We start from the raw sequence: 19,109 nt of genomic DNA, 5'->3' as shown, positions 1-19,109 counted from the left end.
TCTCATGACTGCCACGTGCTTATGACGCAATTGCTTCCGGTTGCATTGAGGGGAATTCTACCAGAAAATGTTCGCCTGGCAATTGTGAAGGTATGTGCATTCCTCAATGCAATTTCTCAGAAGGTAATCGATCGAGAAAGTCTATCAGGGTTACAGATTGATGTGGTCCAATGTCTGGTCAGCTTTGAGTTGTTGTTCCCGCCATCCTTCTTCAATATAATGACACACCTCCTAGTTCACCTTGTCGAAGAGATTAGAATTCTCAGTTCTGTGTTTCTACACAATATGTTCCCCTTCGAGAGGTTCATGGGAGTCTTAAAGAAATATGTTCGTAACCGTGCTAGGCCAGAAGGAAGCATCTCCAAGGGCTATGGAACAGAGGAGGCCATTGAGTTTTGTGTGGACTTTCTTCCTGACCTTAAGCCGATTGGTGTTCCTGCATCTCGGTATGAGGGTAGGCTGACAGGAAAAGGCACACTAGGAAGGAAAGCAAAAGTATGTATGGACGGGCATTCTTTCTCTCAAGCACACTACACAGTTCTACACAATTCCACCATGGTGGCTCCGTATATCGTGAGACACAAGAATATTCTACGCTCCGAGAACCCGGGGAAGGCTAACTCTTGGATTAAAGGGGAACACGAGAAGACTTTCGGCAGTTGGTTGCAGACACATCTCATGAATGACGACACCGTTGAAGATGAGCTGTACTGTTTGGCCAGGCCACCATCTTCGACTATATGTACTTTCCAAGGGTATGAGATAAATGTGAATACATTTTACACGGTTGCCCAAGATAAAAAGAGCACCAACCAAAATAGTGGTGTCCGCTTTGATGCAACAGACGAGAATAGGCACTGTTTGGAAACATATTACGGGTACATAGAGGAGATATGGGAACTTGACTATGGACCTACTTTTAAGATCCCTTTATTTTGGTGCAAATGGTGAAGCTGACAGGAGGCAGGGTAGTTGTAGACCAAAAGTACGACATGACAACAGTGGATCTCAACAATCTTGCATACATGACGAACCATTTGTCCTAGCCAATGATGTCGCTCAGGTTTTCTATGTGAAGGACATGTCTACATTAACGAGAAAAAGAAATCAGCAAAAGAAGATATCGTCCGATGAGCCAAAACGCCACATAGTTCTTTCAGGGAAAAGAAACATCGTGGGAGTAGATGATAATACAAACATGTCAGAAGATTATAATAAGTTTCATGAAATTCGGCCCTTCAAAGTGAAAACTGACCCAAGCATCCTACTGAATGATGAAGATTCTCAATGGCTACGACCCAGAAGAAAACAGAAATAATAGATAGGAATATTGGTGCAATAATGTAATAATGTATTAAACCTTTTATGTAATGCATGTATGGAATGTACTAAATTTCAAACACTTTTCATTTTCATAGTATCCATGTAAGAGATGAGTTCTCGTTCGAAACCTTGATACTTCGAGAGAGATTGTCCGTTTTGTACACGAAGTGCATCCAGTTTTTGTCGTAGCCCTCTCAACTTTTTAACACATGCTATGTGGGTGAAATGATGATAGTATGCCAACTTTCAACATTTTCAGAGTTCATTTGTAGTGCTTTTCAATTTCAGGGTCAACTAGCTCAAAAAAAATAAGTAAATGCACGAAATATACCAAATGAAGTCAGAAATTGTTGAAATTTTGTGATGTGCCTTTGAATGGTGCATTTTGAACACACAAAAAGTATGGAGTTCAAATAAGTTCAAAAAAATGAAATCCCTTTGTAAGAGATGAGTTCTCGTTCGAAACCCTGATACTTCGAGAGAGATTGTCTGTTTTGTACACGAAGTGCATCCTGTTTTTGTCGTAGCCCTCTCAACTTTTTAACACATGCTATGTGTTTGAAATGATGATAGCATGCCAACTTTCAACATTTTCAGAGTTCATTTGTAGTGCTTTTCAATTTCAGGGTCAACTAGCTCAAAAAAATAAGTAAATGCACGAAATATACCAAATGAAGTCAGAAATTGTTGAAATTTTGTGATGTGCCTTTGAATGGTGCATTTTGAACACACAAAAAGTATGGAGTTCAAATAAGTTCAAAAAAAAAATGAAATCCCTTTGTAAGAGATGAGTTCTCGTTCGAAACCCTGATACTTCGAGAGAGATTGTCAGTTTTGTACATGAAGTGCTTCCAGTTTTTGTCGTAGCCCTCTCAACTTTTTAACACATGCTATGTGGGTGAAATGATGATAGCATGCCAACTTTCAACATTTTCAGAGTTCATTTGTAGTGCTTTTCAATTTCAGGGACAACTAGCTCAAAAAAATAAGTAAATGCACGAAATATACTAAATGAAGTCAGAAATTGTTGAAATTTTGTGATGTGCCTTTGAATGGTGCATTTTGAACACACAAAAAGTATGGAGTTCAAATAAGTTGAAAAAACCATTGCAGAACATATGACCAAATTAATACAAGTTCATCATCACATTAAAGCCAAAGAACACTAGTGATCAAATGTTATTATTGCAAAAAATAAATACATAAAGTTCTCTCATAAAACAACATACAACTATGTAAAACATTTAAATGCAACAACAAACGCGATCAAAATCGCAACTAAGGTAACAATTGACCCAACAGCATAATGATACCAAGCCTCTTTATCAATGACATATTTTCTAATATTCCTAATCTTCAAGCGCATTTCATCCATCTTCAAGCGCATTGCATCCATCTTCAACCGCATCGCATCGATCTTCATCTTGCGATCATCGATGACATCGGCGACATGCAACTCCAGTTCCATATTCTTATCCTCAATTATTTTCAATTTTTTCTTCAAGTATTTGTTTTCTTTTTCAACCAAATATAACTTCTTGAAAAGAATTTTTATGTGGGTTGGAATTTCCGGTTCACATACCTCCTAGATTAAAAAAATATATGTCACATTGGTCGTCATAATTGTCATAAACACTAAATAAAATAAATAGTTATAAATGATAATATATACCACATCCGAATCATAGACAGGACGAGGGCCGACGGAGGCGGATACCAAAACCATCGCACTATATAATAACAAAAAATAATGAAAGTGAGTAATTTATACAAGTATGTATCTAAATCATACAAGTAAGATTTTTTTGATTTTAAAAAGAAGATAAGAACAAGAGGCTCACCACGGTGGTGCTCGCAGTTGGTGCACGGCCAAACCTAGACAAATATTAAGGAAAATGGAGCTTGGAGGTCGAGCTTGGAGAGGAGAAAGCTTAAGTAGAGTGGCTCGGGCATTTCATCGAACACGTCATGTGCATGAACTAGAGTGGCAAGAGCATGGCATGGTCACACTTCAACAACCAAAAAACAGGGGATATGGCGGGCAGGGGCGAGGGTTTATATAGGCAAAACTTTAGTCCCGGTTCTTGCCACGCCCCGGGACTAAAGGCCCCTGCTTCCCACCTTCTTGTGTGCCGAAAAAGGGCCTTTAGTCCCGGGTCGTGGCTAGCCACGCCCCGGGACTAAAGGCCCCTGCTTCCCGCCTTTTGGTCTGCCAAAAAAGGGCCTTTAGTCCCGGGTCGTGGCTCCACCCGGGACTAAAGGGGTCTTTAGTCCCAGATCGAGCCCCGAACCGGGACTAAAGATGCACCTGTATAAGCGGGAGTTAGAAAATTTCGAACCCAAATCGTCCATTTTCTCTTCTTCTTCCTCTCGTTCTCCTGCCCGGCGCGGCAAGCGACGAACTCGACGACGCCATCAGGCTGCTCGCCGTCCTGCTCGCCGCCGCCTGCCGTCCTCCTCGCCGTCGCCGTTGTCCTGCTCGCCGCCGCCGTCCTCCTCGCCGCGCTCCGCCCTCCTCGCGGCACGTCGCCGTCCTCCTCGCCGCGCGCCGTCGACACCTCCAGCCGGTAAGCCCCACGCCCCCTCCTCCCCAACACTCCGTCCAGCACAAGCAAAGAAGAAAAAGGAGAAGAAAGGAAGAAAAAGGAGAAGAAAGGAAGAAAAAGGAGAAGAAAGGAAGAAAAAGGAGAAGAAAGGAAGAAAAAGGAGAAGAAAGGAAGAAAAAGGAGAAGAAAGGAAGAAAAAGGAGAAGAAAATAAGAAAAAGGGAAGAAAGGAAGAAAAAGGAGAATAAGAAGAGGAGGAGAAGAAAAGAAGAAAAAGGAGAATAAGAAGAGGAGGAGAGGAGAAGAAGAGGAAAAATAGAAGAAGAGGAGAGGAGAAGTAGTAGAAGAAGAGGAGAAGTAGAAGTAGAAGAAGAAGTAGAAGAAGAGGAGAAATAGAAGAAGAGAAAAAATTAGTTTAGGGTTACAAGAAGAAGAAATATTTTTTTTGTCATTTAATTTTGCTATGGTATAGTGTATATGCTTAAGTGTTAATAGTGTTTCTTAGATTATTGCTATTGTATATGCTTAAGTGTTAATAGTTTAATTTTTCTATTGTATATGCTTAAGTGTTAATAGTTTATTTTTAGCAAGAAAATTAATAGAACTAGTTTAATTTTGCTATTGTATATGCTTAAGTGTCCGGGACTGGGCTCCGCCCGGCTGGTATTTTAGAGTTTAGGTTCTAGCCAAGACCCGGGACTAAAGGTCCTCCTATATAAAACGAGCCTTCGAAGTTTCCGCCCGGCTAGTTTGTTAGTTTATTAGTTAATCAAATGTCCGTTTTTTGCAGAACTATGGATCCACATATCAGGAACCTCGAAGAGGAAGAACTTCTCGAAGATATAATCAAAGACGGCCCCGACGTTGAACCAGCCGAATCTCCGACGTCATATCTAAACGACTTCGGATATGGAATGGAGGTCGAGCGACACGAAGATGAAGCCGATGGGGCAGGAGATAGGTCCCGTGACGGTGAAGGTGATAGCTCCACTGATGGAGAAGCCGGTGAAGAAATAATAAAGTCCGGCGAGGTATACATATGAAGTTCGACAATCACTTGTAATATGTGAAAAATATTGGAGATAGCTCTATATTGTATACATATACATTCATTTGACGAATGTTTCTCCCTCTTAGGCCTCCACATCGAGCAAATCTACGAAACGAGGCCCGACTAGAAAGTTGGATGCACGGACGCATTACACCTTTGAGGTGATAATGCCTACGGGCGAACCCAAGCTTCCTAAGAATGCTGCTGACACATTCAAGAAGCAATGCGGAGTTCTCGTTAGGGATCACGTCCCGATCAACGTTCGGGAGTGGAACAAGCGCAAAGGGGCAGCCGACAGTGACTATGTCGCTGAAAGGTACAAAGATAATCTTTGGAATGATCTCATGTCACATTTCAACCTGCCAGAATGTGAGAATGAAGACGCCGCACACAAACTGAGGGCCAAAGTCAAGAGTGGACTCTAAAGAAGATGGCCGAACTGTTCCGTAGCTCAAAGAAGAAGCTATGGAAAAACTATCTGGAGACAAAGAAAGTGCCAGTATTCGAGGGTTATCTAGCCAAGCAGGCGAATCACTGGAAGGAATTTCAAGAGTACAAGGAGTCAGAAGATGCACAAGCATTATCAGAAAAGAACAAGATAAATGCCGACAAGAATAAATATCACCACAAGCTCGGGCCAAGGGGCTATGAGACTGCCATCCCAAAGTGGGAAAAGAAAGAGCAAGATCTGATAGATAAAGGCATCGTACCTGAACCACTCCGTGATGAGTGGGAATTGAGAGCAAGAAATTGGTTCCTTGCGCATGGTGGGTCGTACGACGAAACAACAGGGGACCTCATCTGCAATGACAATCTTAGGATACCGAGGGAGAATTGGAAAAAGATAGTGAAAGAAATTAAGGAGGGACAAAGAAAGTTCACTACAGATAGAGATAAAGATTTGCTCACACTGGTCCTCGGCAATGACGAACATGGAGGACGAACGCGAGGCTTCGGTCCATCTTACCCGTGGTGGCTTGGGTTTGCCAGAGACCAAGACACTTACAGAAGCCGAGAGAGAGCAAAGAAGCGGTAGCAGGATGAGGAGAATGACAAGTTCAACCAGTTTCTTGCCAGGATTAACGAGCAACATAAGCAGATTGATGAGCTTAGAGGAGTACCGCGCCAGGAAGATCCTGCACTTGATACTACCGACGCCCCATCTAAGCGGAAAAGCAGCGTGGCTGAATCTGAGGCCCCGCCCGGCGATGAACGAAGAATGATAGAGGGCGGTCCCGGCTACCCCGTGGATGGAATCAAGGAGTCAACATCATGTGAACTCCATAAAAAATTCAAGAACATATCCATGAAGGTGGCCGTCGGACAAGCTTTACCTTCTGGCCCTGATGCACGCTGGCATGGCCGTGAGATTCCAGCTGGCTTTGCTAAAGTCGGGGTGGATGAAATCATGATGGGGTTTAGTGATATGGAGCTCGACATAGCTGGACCCCAAGATGAGAGGACACTCGGAGAAGTACTGGGTGGAGTCATCCTATGGGACAAGAACTACATCAAGCTTCCAGGCTCGGCCCCAAGGACAACACTGCCTCTGAGTCGTCGCAGGTCACCTACACCTCCATTACCTCCAAGCCCTCCACATGACGTCGGCCAGCACAACACGAGTCCATCTCGATCACCGCCGCCGGACTTGGGTCGTCCGTCTCCGCCGCCGCCCGCTCCAGATACAAAGCCTGAGCCTGCAACGGATACAAAGCGGGAGCGTTCCACCAAGAACGCTCCGCTGCCGCCCGCTCCGGATACAAAGCCCGAGCCTCCACGGATACCAAGCGGGAGCGTGCCACCAAGAACGCTCCGCCGCCGCCCGCTCCGGATACAAAGCCTGAGCCTGCCATGGATACAAAGCGGGAGCGTGCCACCAAGAACGCTCCGCCGCCGCCCGCTCCGGACACAAAGCCTGAGCCTGCCACGGATACAAAGCGGGAGCGTGCCACCAAGAACGCTCCGCCGCCGCCCACTCCGGATACAAAGCCTGAGCCTGCCACGGATACAAAGCGGGAGCGTGCCACCAAGAACGCTCCACGGCCGCCCGCTCCGGATACAATGCCTGAGCCTGCCACGGATACAAAGTGGGAGCGTGCCACCAAGAACGCTCTGCCGACGATTCCTAAGCCACAGAGCACCCCAAAGCGCAAACGGTCGCCCCTCCCAAAGGTACGTCATGCTAATCTTCCTATCGGACCTTATGATCGTACCCCCTTCCATCACAGTATGACTTACACCATAAGCCTGATGACTATACACGCACATTGCAGAAGGAAGTGAAAAAGAGCAGATCACGTGCAAGCCCTCCACATGACGTCGGCCAGCACAACACGAGTCCATATCGATCACCGCCGCCGGACTTGGGTCGTCCGTCTCTGCCGCCGCCCGCTCCGGATACTAAGCGGGAGCGTGCCACCAAGAACGCTCCGCCGACGATTCCTAAGCCACAGAGCACCCCAAAGCGCAAACTATCGCCCCTCCCAAAGGTACGTCATGCTAATCTTCCTATATCAGACCTTATGACTTCCACCATAAGCCTGATGACTATACACGCACATTGCAGAAGGAAGTGAAAAAGAGCAGATCACGTGCAAGTGCAAGTGGGAGCGAATCAAGTTCAACTACAAGCAAGAAAAAATCAGACGTTCCTCAGCTTGGACAACAGGCCAAACAGTCGATCCCACCCCTCAAGGTGTTAACCGAGAATGTTCCCCCTTCGGTGCAGGGGCTAGCTTTAGAAAGTGCAAAGGAGTTGGCGGCTGCATGTGGTGTCTCGGTTGAAGAATTGCTGTCTTCCCAAGACGACAAGGTACCCAAGGCTGTGGTAGCCCCTAAGCCACAGTTTGTCATGGGTGAGCCTTTGGTCAGCAAAGATGATCTCCCAACAAATATGCGTTACTTGCATCAATGGTACTTAAGTGAATCAAAGAATGGGAGAACGATGATCGTGCTGAGTGTCCCACAAGAGTACTACGGCCGCCCGAACAAACCCATATCGACTTTGATGAACCCTTCCAGATGTACAATGGCGACGCCCTCGACAAATCACTTATGAGTTGCTATTGTCTGTAAGTTTTTCAATTCGTTGTCTACATATAACTTGTTTAGTTTTTTCAATTCATTGTCTATATATAACTTGTACTCTATTATGCAGAATGAAGATTCTGGATTGTAAAAGTAAGAGCATCCTAAATATTGGGATTATTGACCAAGATAAAATACATATAGCGACGCTAACTAATTATCCCAAGGAGAGAGAGGAAAACCTTCTAAGGTTTCTAATAAATCAAAATTTCTGTGACCACATACTGTTTCCATACAACTTCAGGTGAGGGTCTTTACTCTGTTGTGTCCATTCACATATAAGTGTAATTGATAAGTTACTGACACACACACACACACACACACACATATATATATATATATACATGTTCAGCTTTCATTGGATTCTGTTGGACATTCAAATTGATAAGGGAAGAGTTGATGCCTTCGACCCATTATCGAGACCCTTGGAACAGTTCCAAAGCCTGCAGGACATGCTCCAAGGGTAATTTTAATCATTCTTGCGCTCTATCGGTCTCTTTCGATGATTTTCTGATATATCAATTAATGAAAAACTTAGCAAATCATTATCCTTGTCGGGCAGGGTTTGGAAGCGGTTCAAGTGCGTGACTCCCGGTAACTTTCATGAGAAGCTGACCTTTAGAGCGGCTCAGGTAAGTAGTAGTATGATATACTTCTATTAATTTTCAATACATTTATGATGCTAGATTATTATTTTGATTATATATATTCTATTTTCGTAAAGTGCGACCAGCAGCCACGGGGAACGCATCTATGCGGATACTATGTTTGCGAGACCATTCGCACGTTTACCTCTCAGCACAAGGATCACAGATTCGATGTAAGCAATGAACATTCACACCTGTATTTTTACCCGTCATTCTTTGTTATCATGATTGATATTCATATTCATCTCCTCTTCTTATATAGCACACGACCATGACGACGAAGGTCCTACCAGAGCAACGCGCGATTGCTGTTGCAGAGGAGCTTGCGACCTTTCTGAGGACGGAAGCTATAGATGACAAAGGACGATTTAGTGTAGCTAGGGGCCATTATTGATGTTCGTCCATGTAATCGAATAGACGGGCTCTAGTCCCGATAATTCAGATCTCCATGTAATTGTATATATATGCTCGCTTGTAAGATAAGTTAGTCTTATATATATATGCATAATTATTTCTATTTAAATTATATTAAAACTAATTCCCGAACACCAAACGAGGCATCACATTAATCTTCCGAACACCTAAACCCTAAAACCCTAAAACCCTAAAACCCAAAAATAATTTCATTAAAAAAAAACCAAAAATAAGCAAAATCTGAAAATCTTTAGTCGTGGTCCTTGTAACGAACCGGGACTAAAGGGCCTGCCCCTGGGGCGCTACGAGGCGCCCACGTGGAGCACCTTTAGTCCCGGCTTGTAACAGGGCCGGGACGAAAAGGTTAGGCCTTTAGTCCCGCCCCTTTAGTCTCGGTTGGTGAACCGGGACTAAAGCCCCTTACGGGCCGGGGCTATAGGCCCTGTCCCCACTAGTGAGTATGCACATAGGCTGGTCCCTTGTTGTTGAGGACACTATTTTTTTATAATATTAGTCATGCATTTGCCCTGTTAGGAACAACCTAACCGGTGTAACTTTTTGTTTTTTTTTCTTTGGATATAAATATAAAGAGGATTACTTACAAACTTGAACATCTCGCTAGCATCTTCTGAAAATAACGGATTTCGTTCACTTACCAGAGAAATGATCACGTGCTCCGGAGATAGTTGGTGGTCGAACAGTCTCCTTCCTAAAGTTATGTTCTTTGACAATACACTACAAATGAAGATGAATTTTCACATACTCAATTCTTGAACCAGATATGAACAGAACATATTAACATGAAAGAATTCAATACCTATCCATGAAATCCTGAAGATCATTTAGACCCCGAGGCTTATTTGAGACTCTGAGAGAATCCACGCAGTAAACCGTGTTGCGTTTTGGAAGAATGTCCACCAAGATCCAATGCTGGCTATAGTTTAAGAAAACCTTGAACTTACGAGCTTTGTCAAACACTGAAAGGCGATTAATGCATGCGTGGTTGTATATTTAACTTACCATTCATGATATGGCCACATGAAGAATTCTGCTAGATTTAACTTAAACAAGATAATGGCGACACGATCAATGGAATCCTTGCGTGTAGCATTATTACGTAAAATGTCGTTTGCTAAATAAGGATCTATGAAATACGCATGCACCCTCAGTGCCCCGTCAATACTCTGAGAGGAATACAATACAATTAGTTTTTTTGTCCACTTACATCCTTGTATAGAGAAGTTGATCACAGTTTGTGAAGTACTTACAACATCAAATATTTGACAAGAGTGGCAACAAGCTCATCGAAGTTGAAGTAGAGATGGAAGTCCTCGAATTCCACATTGATAGTACCCTCACGGTGATTGATGTGCCTACTATCGTAGTGCACTTGCAGAATGTTAGTATCTTCTCCTTCTCACATACTGCCCATGCAATATTTATGTAACTTGCGACAAGTGGAACTTCACTCCTCATAGTATACGCCAACAAGAAATGGCTGTCCATGCTTGTACTTGCGTGCTTGATAACCCACAAGTGTAGGAGATCGCGACAGTCTTCAAGGGTAGTATTTCGTCCTAATTTATTGAGTCAACATAAGGGGAGCCAAAGAATATTTATTGGCCATAACAGTTGACTTGTCAGTTCAACAACACTTGAGATATCCTTCGGCAGCAAATATTTAGTAGCACAACAAATGATAGTTGAAAGAGTAAGAGTGATAGCAGCAATTTTGGTAATAGTAGTAGCAGTCGTGACAGTAGCAGCAATAGTAGTAACTTAGCAAGATTTAATAAATGTAACACATAGGCACGTGGATCAGCAGTGAATAATGTTTTAGATGACATTGATCATATAACAGTTACACACGAGGGCGACACAAAACTAGCTCCAATGCATCAATATAATGTAGGCATGTATTCCGTATATAGTCATAGGTGCTTGCGATAAGAACTTGCATGACATCTTTTGTCCTACCCTCCCATGGCAGTGGGGTCCTATTGGAAACTAAGGGATTTTAATGCCTCCTTTTAATAGAGAACATGAATAGAGCATTGACACATTGTGAATACATGAACTCCTCAAACTACGACAATCACCGTAAAGAATCCCAATTATTGTCACCTTGGGGTATGCAGATCGAGACACGTAATAGTAACTATAACTTGCAAGATAAGATCCAAATCACTCTTATATTCATGGAAAAATGATAGGTTCAGATCTAAAATCATGTCACTCGGGCCGTAGTGACAAGCATTAAGCATAGAAAAGTCATAGTAACATCAATTTCACAACATAGTGGATACTAGGGATCAAGCTCTATCAAACTTAAATCAATTACATGATCAATCTCATCCAATTCCACCGCTGTCCAGCAAGCCTGCAAAGTAATTACTCACTCCCAGTGGTGAGCATGATGGTGGTATTGATGGAGAAGGGTTGGTGATGACGACGGCGATGAATCCCCCTCTCTGGAGCCCCAAACGGACTCCAGATCAGCCATTCAGAGGAAGAGCACGAGGTGGCGGCGGCTCCATCTCTTAAAACGTGATGAAAACTTCTCTCCTATTTTTTCTCGACGAATAGGAGTTTATAGGATTGGAATTAGGGTCGGAGAAGCCTCGAGGGCCCCACAAGCTATCTGGCCGCAACCTAGGGGGGCCTGATAGCTTGTGTCCCCCTAGTATTTCCCCTCCGGCAGGTCTTCGCTCCATAAATCCTTATAAATCCCAAAAATAATTCACAAGAATTTCGTCCGATTCCGAGAACTTTTATTTCTGCACAAAAATAACACCAAGGTAGTTCTGCTGAAAACAACGTTAGTCCGGGTTAGTTCCATTCAAATCAAGCAAATTAGAGGCAAAAATCAGAGCAAAAGTGTTTGGAGAAGAAGATGTGTTGGAGACATATCAACTCCCCCAAGCTTAACTCATTGCTTGTCCTCAAGCAATTCAGTTGATAAACTAAAAGTGATAAATAAAACTCTTACAAATAATTTTGTTCTCGTTATTATACACATGCTTAGCTAGTGTTCAAGTTTTCAGCATAAATCATAAACAAACACATCCATGATAATAATTTAAACATCATATCCAATCATGGCAATACTTAACCAACTAGTAAACAATAATAAGATATCTCACATGCCAAAAATTTGTCAAAACAATCACAAAATAATATGGTGACATGGTATCTCACTAGCCCTTTTTGAGACCGCAAAACATAAATACCGAGCACCTCTCAAATTAAAGTAGTGACTAAATATTATAATTCAGAATAGAAATAGATTCTAGTCATTCTCATAACCAAAATTGACTAGACCCAATGCATAAAAATGACAATAATGCTCTCTGGTCAGGTGCCTCTAGTAAGAGGGTGATGACTGAACATAAAAGTAAATAGATAGGCCCTTCACAGAGGGAAGAATTGATTTATAGAGGTGCTAGAGCTCAAGTTTATAAAGAAGGATTGAAAATATAATTTTTGAGTGGTGTTCTTTACTGTCAACGTTACGACAAAGGTTCTCAGTATCTTCCATGCCAAACTCATTATAGGTGGTTCCCAAACGAAATTGTAAAGTTTTACTCCTATCCACCATCCATACACAACCATAGCTAGCCAAATTCACGGATGCCCTCCAACATATCATCCTGCCCAAGGATTTTGTTTTTGATTTAGTTTTGGTTAAGCAGGGCTAGGAACCCTTGTTACCAACCTTCCTCGTGCAATGACAATAAATAAACGCCCGTCTTGAGAGTAACTCACTTAGCATGGAAGATATCGATTGCCCCGTGGCTGCATGAGCGGTACGAGTGCACAAAATAGATGTTTATTTGATGGTTTTAGACGTGACACATGAAATTTACTTGGGATGGAAGGGTAATACCGCATATAGGTAGGTATGGTGGACTCATTGGAATAACTTGGTTTCAGGATATTGCACTACAGGAATCAGAGACTTTGTCGTCTGCCATGGCAGACGGCAAAGGGGGGCACCCTGGACGGCAAAGCCTTTGCCGATCGTCAGCCCAGGGCAAACTAGACGTCAAAGAATTATCCGGTGAAGCGGTACTTTGCCGTCTACCTTTGGCCTGCGGATGACAAAGAACCTTTGCCGTGGGGGGGGGGGGGGGGGTAGACGACAAAGAACATGGGACGACAGATCCGCGGGCACCTCCATTAAGTGTTAACGACAGCCTGCTGGGCCCACCTACCCTTTGCTGTCTACCATGCCCTCCCTTTGCCGTTTGCCATGCTTGTGGGCAGACGACAAAGGGGGGCACCCAACCCCTCTCGTTGGACCCTTTGCCGCCTGCCATGTATGTGGGCCGACGGCAAAAGGGGGCACCCAGTTTGCTTCAACCCTAAACCTTTGTACCCTTTGCCGTCTGTTGCAACCCCTTTGCCGTCGGTGGGCAGACGACAAAGGATCCAAACTGCCCCTGTTTATTTTATTTTTTATAATATCCAGCAATTTTCACACAAATCAGGGATATATATATATATATTTGACAGAAATAATGTTGTTGCCATACTCATAACCATATTAAAATAAGTTTCATCCATAATACATACATATTATGCAAGTTTCATTCATACCAAACCATATATTACACTAGTTCCATCCATACATACAAAGTTTTATATCCATATACTACAATAGTTTCAATCCAAGCTTTCATGAAGCTATTTTAGAAGAAACCATATTGAAGCACTCCATCAATATAATCCAAGCTTCCGTGAAGTGAATGTAATATGCAAAATGGGGAATAAGAAAGTTAGAAGAAGAAGACTAGATGAAGAAGAGAAGTATAGGTCATTTTAGAACTAATTTAGCTTACTACATCATTTAGGAGGAAACTAAGCTAAGTATATGTCATTTTGGAGCAACTTAAGTAAAAATAGGTCATTTTTGAGCTAACTATGCTTATTAAGCCATTTTGGAGCTAGCTAAGCTTATTATAGGCCATTTAATAGCTAAGTTAGGGGGAATAGGTCATCTTGGAGCTACGTAAGCATATTATGTCATTTAGGAGAGAACTTAGCTAAGTATAGGTCATTTTTTTTATTAAATAGGCCATTTTGTAGCTAACTAAGCTAATTATATCATTTAGGAGGAAACTAAGCTAAGTATATGTCATTCTAGAGCTACTTAGGTAAAAATAGGTCATTTTGGAGCTAACTATGCTTATTAAGCCATTTTGGAGCTAGCTAAGCTAATTATAGGCCATTTAATAGCTAAGTTAGGGGGAATAGGTCATCTTGGAGCTACGTAAGCCCGATTATGTCATTTAGGAGACAACTTAGCTAAGTATAGTTCATTTTTAATTAAATAGGTCATTTTGTAGCTATCTAAGCTAATTATGTCATTTAGGTGGAAGCCAAGCTAAGTATAGGTCATTGTAGAGCTAACTTGCGTAAAATATGTCATTTTGGAGCAAACTATGCTTATTAAGCCATTTTGGAGGTAGCTAAGCTAATTATAAGCCATTTAATAGCTAAGTTAGGGGGAATAGGTCATCTTGGAGCTACGTAAGCTTGATTATGCCATTTCGGAAAGAACTTAGCTAAGAGGGTGTTTGGATACTCTCTAGTCATGTGACTAGTAGTAGTCAGACTAAAAGTTTTTAGTCAGGCCCTGTTTGGAAGGTGACTACTACTAGTCAGCATTAAATGTCTCAGTATTAAATTTTTCTCTCTCCCTTCCATTTATCTCTCTTCTCTCCCTTGTGCAACAGAAACTACCGCTATACTCCCGCGCAAGGAAGGAAAGCAGCTTCCTTTTCTCCCTCACGCCATGCAACAACAGCTCTCAATACCCTTTTCTTCTCTCCGCACGCAAGCAACACAAGCACCAGACTATCCCTCACGAAAAGCACAAGGAAAAATGTACATACATAAGAAATCAAAATTGTCCACACAAGGAAATCAAAACTGTCCACACATAAGAAAACTAAAATTGTCCCATAACGTTACATGTTGGAAACGAAATAAATAACATCACAAATTTCTCAACGCCTGTTGAACAAACCATCAGCAATCATATCTCTCACTCGATTCATATCCACTGAATCTAGCTCCATTTCTTCACCCCTAGTGTTACGACGCCTCCTCCTCCTTGTTTCCTCAATGAGAGGTTGATAACTCTCATCATTGTCACACCTATCGAATTCCTTGTCCGCCAAATGACTTTCACGAATAAAATTGTGCAAGGCCATGCATGCCACAATAATTTTTGTTTGCTTGCATAGAGGATAACTTGGTACTTTGAAAAGAATCCTCCACTTATTTTTCAAGACTCCAAAACAACGCTCAATGACATTGCGTAGTCTAGAATGAGTATAATTGAAGTGCTCCTTTTTACCTCTCGGCATGGTGCCTTGATGGAACTCTTGAAAATGATACTTTTGGCCCCTATACGGTGCAAGATAACCCTGTTTGTTGGGGTAGCCCGAGTCAACAAGATAAAATTTCCCTGTTCATGGCAATGCATTTTAGCAAATGTCAATGTAAGGCATAAAACTATTGTACTGAGTATCAAGTTTTGTACCTGAAGGTGGATGTGGAAACTTGTGATCAAACCGGCTAAGAGCATCCTTGAATGGCCTCATATCATGGACCGATCCAGGCCACCCCGCAAGCACAAAAGTGAATCTCATGTCGAAATCACACACAACCATAACATTCTGACTACAGTAACCATGTCTGCTTAAATACTGTGGAACCTTGTTTGGTGGCACCACAACCGGCACATGAGTCCCATCTATTGCTCCAATGCAATCATTGAACCATGGATACCACTGAGCACCTCTTAACCTTTCATGGACAACTCTAAATTCAGGATCTCGTGGCTTAATGATGTCAATGGAAAGCTTAACCATACATTCCAAAACTTTGTTAAACTTTCTACTGACTGTCTCCATGGACCTGATAAACCGATTCTCAGCATGTCTAACAGATTGGGGAGATCCAACTATATATAAAAAGAGAGCTAAACTCTCAACTGATGACATTTTCTTGGTTGACTTCAGTCCATAAGACTCCACTAGCAGATTATGTAGTTTATCAAACACCGGTGGGTACATCCTAAACATTTTGTAGCAATCTGTTCTGTTTCCTAGAGTTCTCACTACCCATTCATATCCAGACTCTTTAGATTTTAAAATTCTCCTTTCCCCTTTAACCATGAAACGATCCATGTAGTACATACCAAACATGTGGGCGACCATACCTAGTTTGTTGAGCCTCTGCCGCCTCAACTGAAGTAGTGCTAGCACTCTATTGGTCCTTGTATATTCTTCTTCCTCATCACTAGAGTCATCATCTTCATCAGTCCTGTCCTCATCACTAGACTCATCATCTTGGTCTGTACTGTCCTCATCACTAGATTCATCCTCATTCTGCAAGAAAAGCACAAGCAAATAGAAATCATGAAGTCTACAGACATAATGAACATATCATCGACACATGCAAATACACAGATCGGTAGATAATAATTTGTCCACAAATCATGTCATCCACGACTCCAGACACAAGAGGACACACATGACTCAAGACACAAGAGGACACACATGACTCAAGACACAAGACTAGCTGACACAGATTCTGCCTTCATATCTCGCCATCTGCTGCATACATGTTCTTCGCCCTGCACCATCTCTTCAACCATATCAACCTAGCTTCAGGGGTCTTCATGTTCTGGAAGACAGTTCTGTTGTGTTTCTCCTTGAATAAATCACAAGCAACAAAGTACTCAACTGACTCTTCTGATGCTCCACACTCAATGGCAAGGTTCTGACAGTTTTTTACTGACTGAGCACGTTCCTCACTTCTCCTAACCTTTTCATTGCCTTGGTTCACAAGAGCCTGCAAAATAGAGTCTGTTTTCTCACTTTCCTTCTCCAACTTAGTTTCAATGTCCTTCATATATTTCACAAATGGACCCCGAGTTTTGCCTTGAGTACGAGGCATGTTGTCTAAAGTTTTGCTTCTCTTTGAAGGACTACTAGCTGTACTCCTTAACTCTGAGCGGCTCCCTCTCTTTTGAGTGCTGGTACTCATAGGGCTGGACACAAAGCCTTCATTGCCATCCAGGTCATCATCATTACTTAACTCCAAACAATCTTCTGTCCCAGGAACATAAGCAGATGAACCATCCACAGCGACCTCATGAAATATCTCATGTAACAGGGGCATATACTCAGGGTTACCATTTCTAAATTTCTTGAGATTTGGTCTATCCTGAAAAGAAATAATAGAAAGAAATCAGCATATATATCTTCTGTCATTGGAGCATGAACACTTGAAGGAGAGGGAGCAAGGATATAAGCATAAATACCTTGATTTCTTTCTCCCACCAATCTGCAGTTGCCGTCACTTCGCCATCTGAGCCGCGGCCGCAGCCGGTTTGCTGCTGCAACCATACCCAATCATTGTACAAGCCCTTCAAGTTAGTTATTTTGTTCCTGAATTCCCTGCCTGGATGCCACAGCTTTGCCCTTTCCCAATATTTCTCCCTCATATTCTTGTACGCCTGAGGGCTCCAAACTCTACCAGCGTAATTGCCAGCATCTATTTCCTCACAAGCTATTTCACATAAAGTCAATGTATTTCTGTCTGTCCAGTTAGCCTTGCTTTTTGGCCTCTATTAAAAAAATGTATGAGAAAACAGAACAAGTACTATTTCAGATACTGTACTATTTTTGATAAATATGACAGAACAAGTAGCAGGAAAAATGTATGAGAAAACAGAACAAGTACTATCTCCTCATGCATTTTCTGCTTAATAGCTATTTTCTTTCATTTGTCCAAACTGAACACCTTGCTGTAGTTTCTACTTTCTACTTTCCACTTAACAAGCTGTAGTTTCTACTTTCTACTTTCCACTTAACATACATTCATTCAAGCAAACACAACAATTAGACAAATATTGTACCTGGATATGCTGGTTCAGCATGCTGTCGTCTTCCTCTGCCTGAACATCTTCTTCAGCTGGTTCATCTTCTTCCTCAACATCTTCTACCATGATCGGTGCTGCCTGCCGCTGCCTGCCGCTGCCTGAGCGACTTGAACTAGCACCACCTCGTCCCGACGTCGCGACTACCTGCTTGCCACGACGATCCTGGGGCCTCACTGGGGGGAGACCTTGGCGAGGTGGACGACCCTGCCGATGCGCCACACCGTCCGATCTGGTCCGCTGGAGGGGCACACCATGGCCGGCCGCACTCCCCTGATGAAAAAGTTGCGTGTACATGCCCATGTTGGGGTAGGAGGCGGTGACGGCGGAGTCGGCGTTGAGGTCGATGTTCTCCAGCCCGATGGGAGCGCGGAGCCCCCCGGCCACCGAGCCGCGGCCGAGCCCCCCGGCCACCGAGCCACGGCCGAGCCCCCTGCCACCAAGCCGCGGTCGGCGGATCCCCGGAGACGAGGGGGCGTCATCCCCCACCCGTCCTCGTCGATGTGGTGCGCCGCAGCACCGGAAGACGCCGTCTGCGAGAAGAAATCAAAGGGGAGTTCGCCGTCGCCGTCCATGGTACGGACGCGGGAGCGCGGCACGGCGGAGTGCTGCGGGCGCGGCGGGAGTGCGGCGGCGGCGGTGGAAAGGGAGTACGGACGCGGAGCGGCGCGGCGGAGTGCTGCGGCGGCGGCGGAGTGCGGTGGCGGCGGTGGAAAGGGGAGCGGCGGCGGTGGAAAGCGGAGCGGCAGCCCCCTGCGTGCGAATGGGATGGGGCGGGATGGGGCGGCAGATGCGTTGCCGATGGGCCCGCCAATTAATTAGAGGAGAGAAAAGTCACTTTTAGTTGGGGGTGGGGTGACTAGGGACTAAACTAGTTTTAGTCACCCATTAGTCAGGGGTGTTTGGAGGTTTACTGACTAAAAGTGACTACTACTAGTCTCTAGTCTCTAGTCACTAGTGATCCAAACACCCTCTAAGTATAGGAGGTCATGGAGGTCATGTTGTTGGACAAAAATGAACCTACGAGCTATGGAGAAGCGATGGTGGGCCCGAATTCTGACAAATGGCTGGAGGCCATGAAATCCG

At 43.5% G+C, this 19,109-nt stretch overlaps 1 protein-coding gene across 1 annotated transcript; it reads right to left on the bottom strand.

The window, feature by feature from the left end:
• Positions 1-16,678: 16,678 nt before the first annotated feature.
• On the bottom strand, positions 16,679-18,598 carry LOC123429259. The gene is given in 5 exon segments (XM_045113316.1): positions 16,679-17,308; positions 17,406-17,711; positions 18,003-18,125; positions 18,127-18,424; positions 18,486-18,598. Coding segments are annotated over 5 exon segments (1,470 nt in total).
• Between the last annotated feature and the right edge of the window lie 511 nt (positions 18,599-19,109).

This window comes from Hordeum vulgare, chromosome 2H, assembly GCF_904849725.1.
Source record: "Hordeum vulgare subsp. vulgare chromosome 2H, MorexV3_pseudomolecules_assembly, whole genome shotgun sequence".
In the NCBI taxonomy this organism is placed as follows: domain Eukaryota; kingdom Viridiplantae; phylum Streptophyta; class Magnoliopsida; order Poales; family Poaceae; genus Hordeum; species Hordeum vulgare.
The sequence above is the reverse complement of the archived record's forward strand: the minus strand, read 5'-3'. Positions and strand labels throughout refer to the sequence as shown.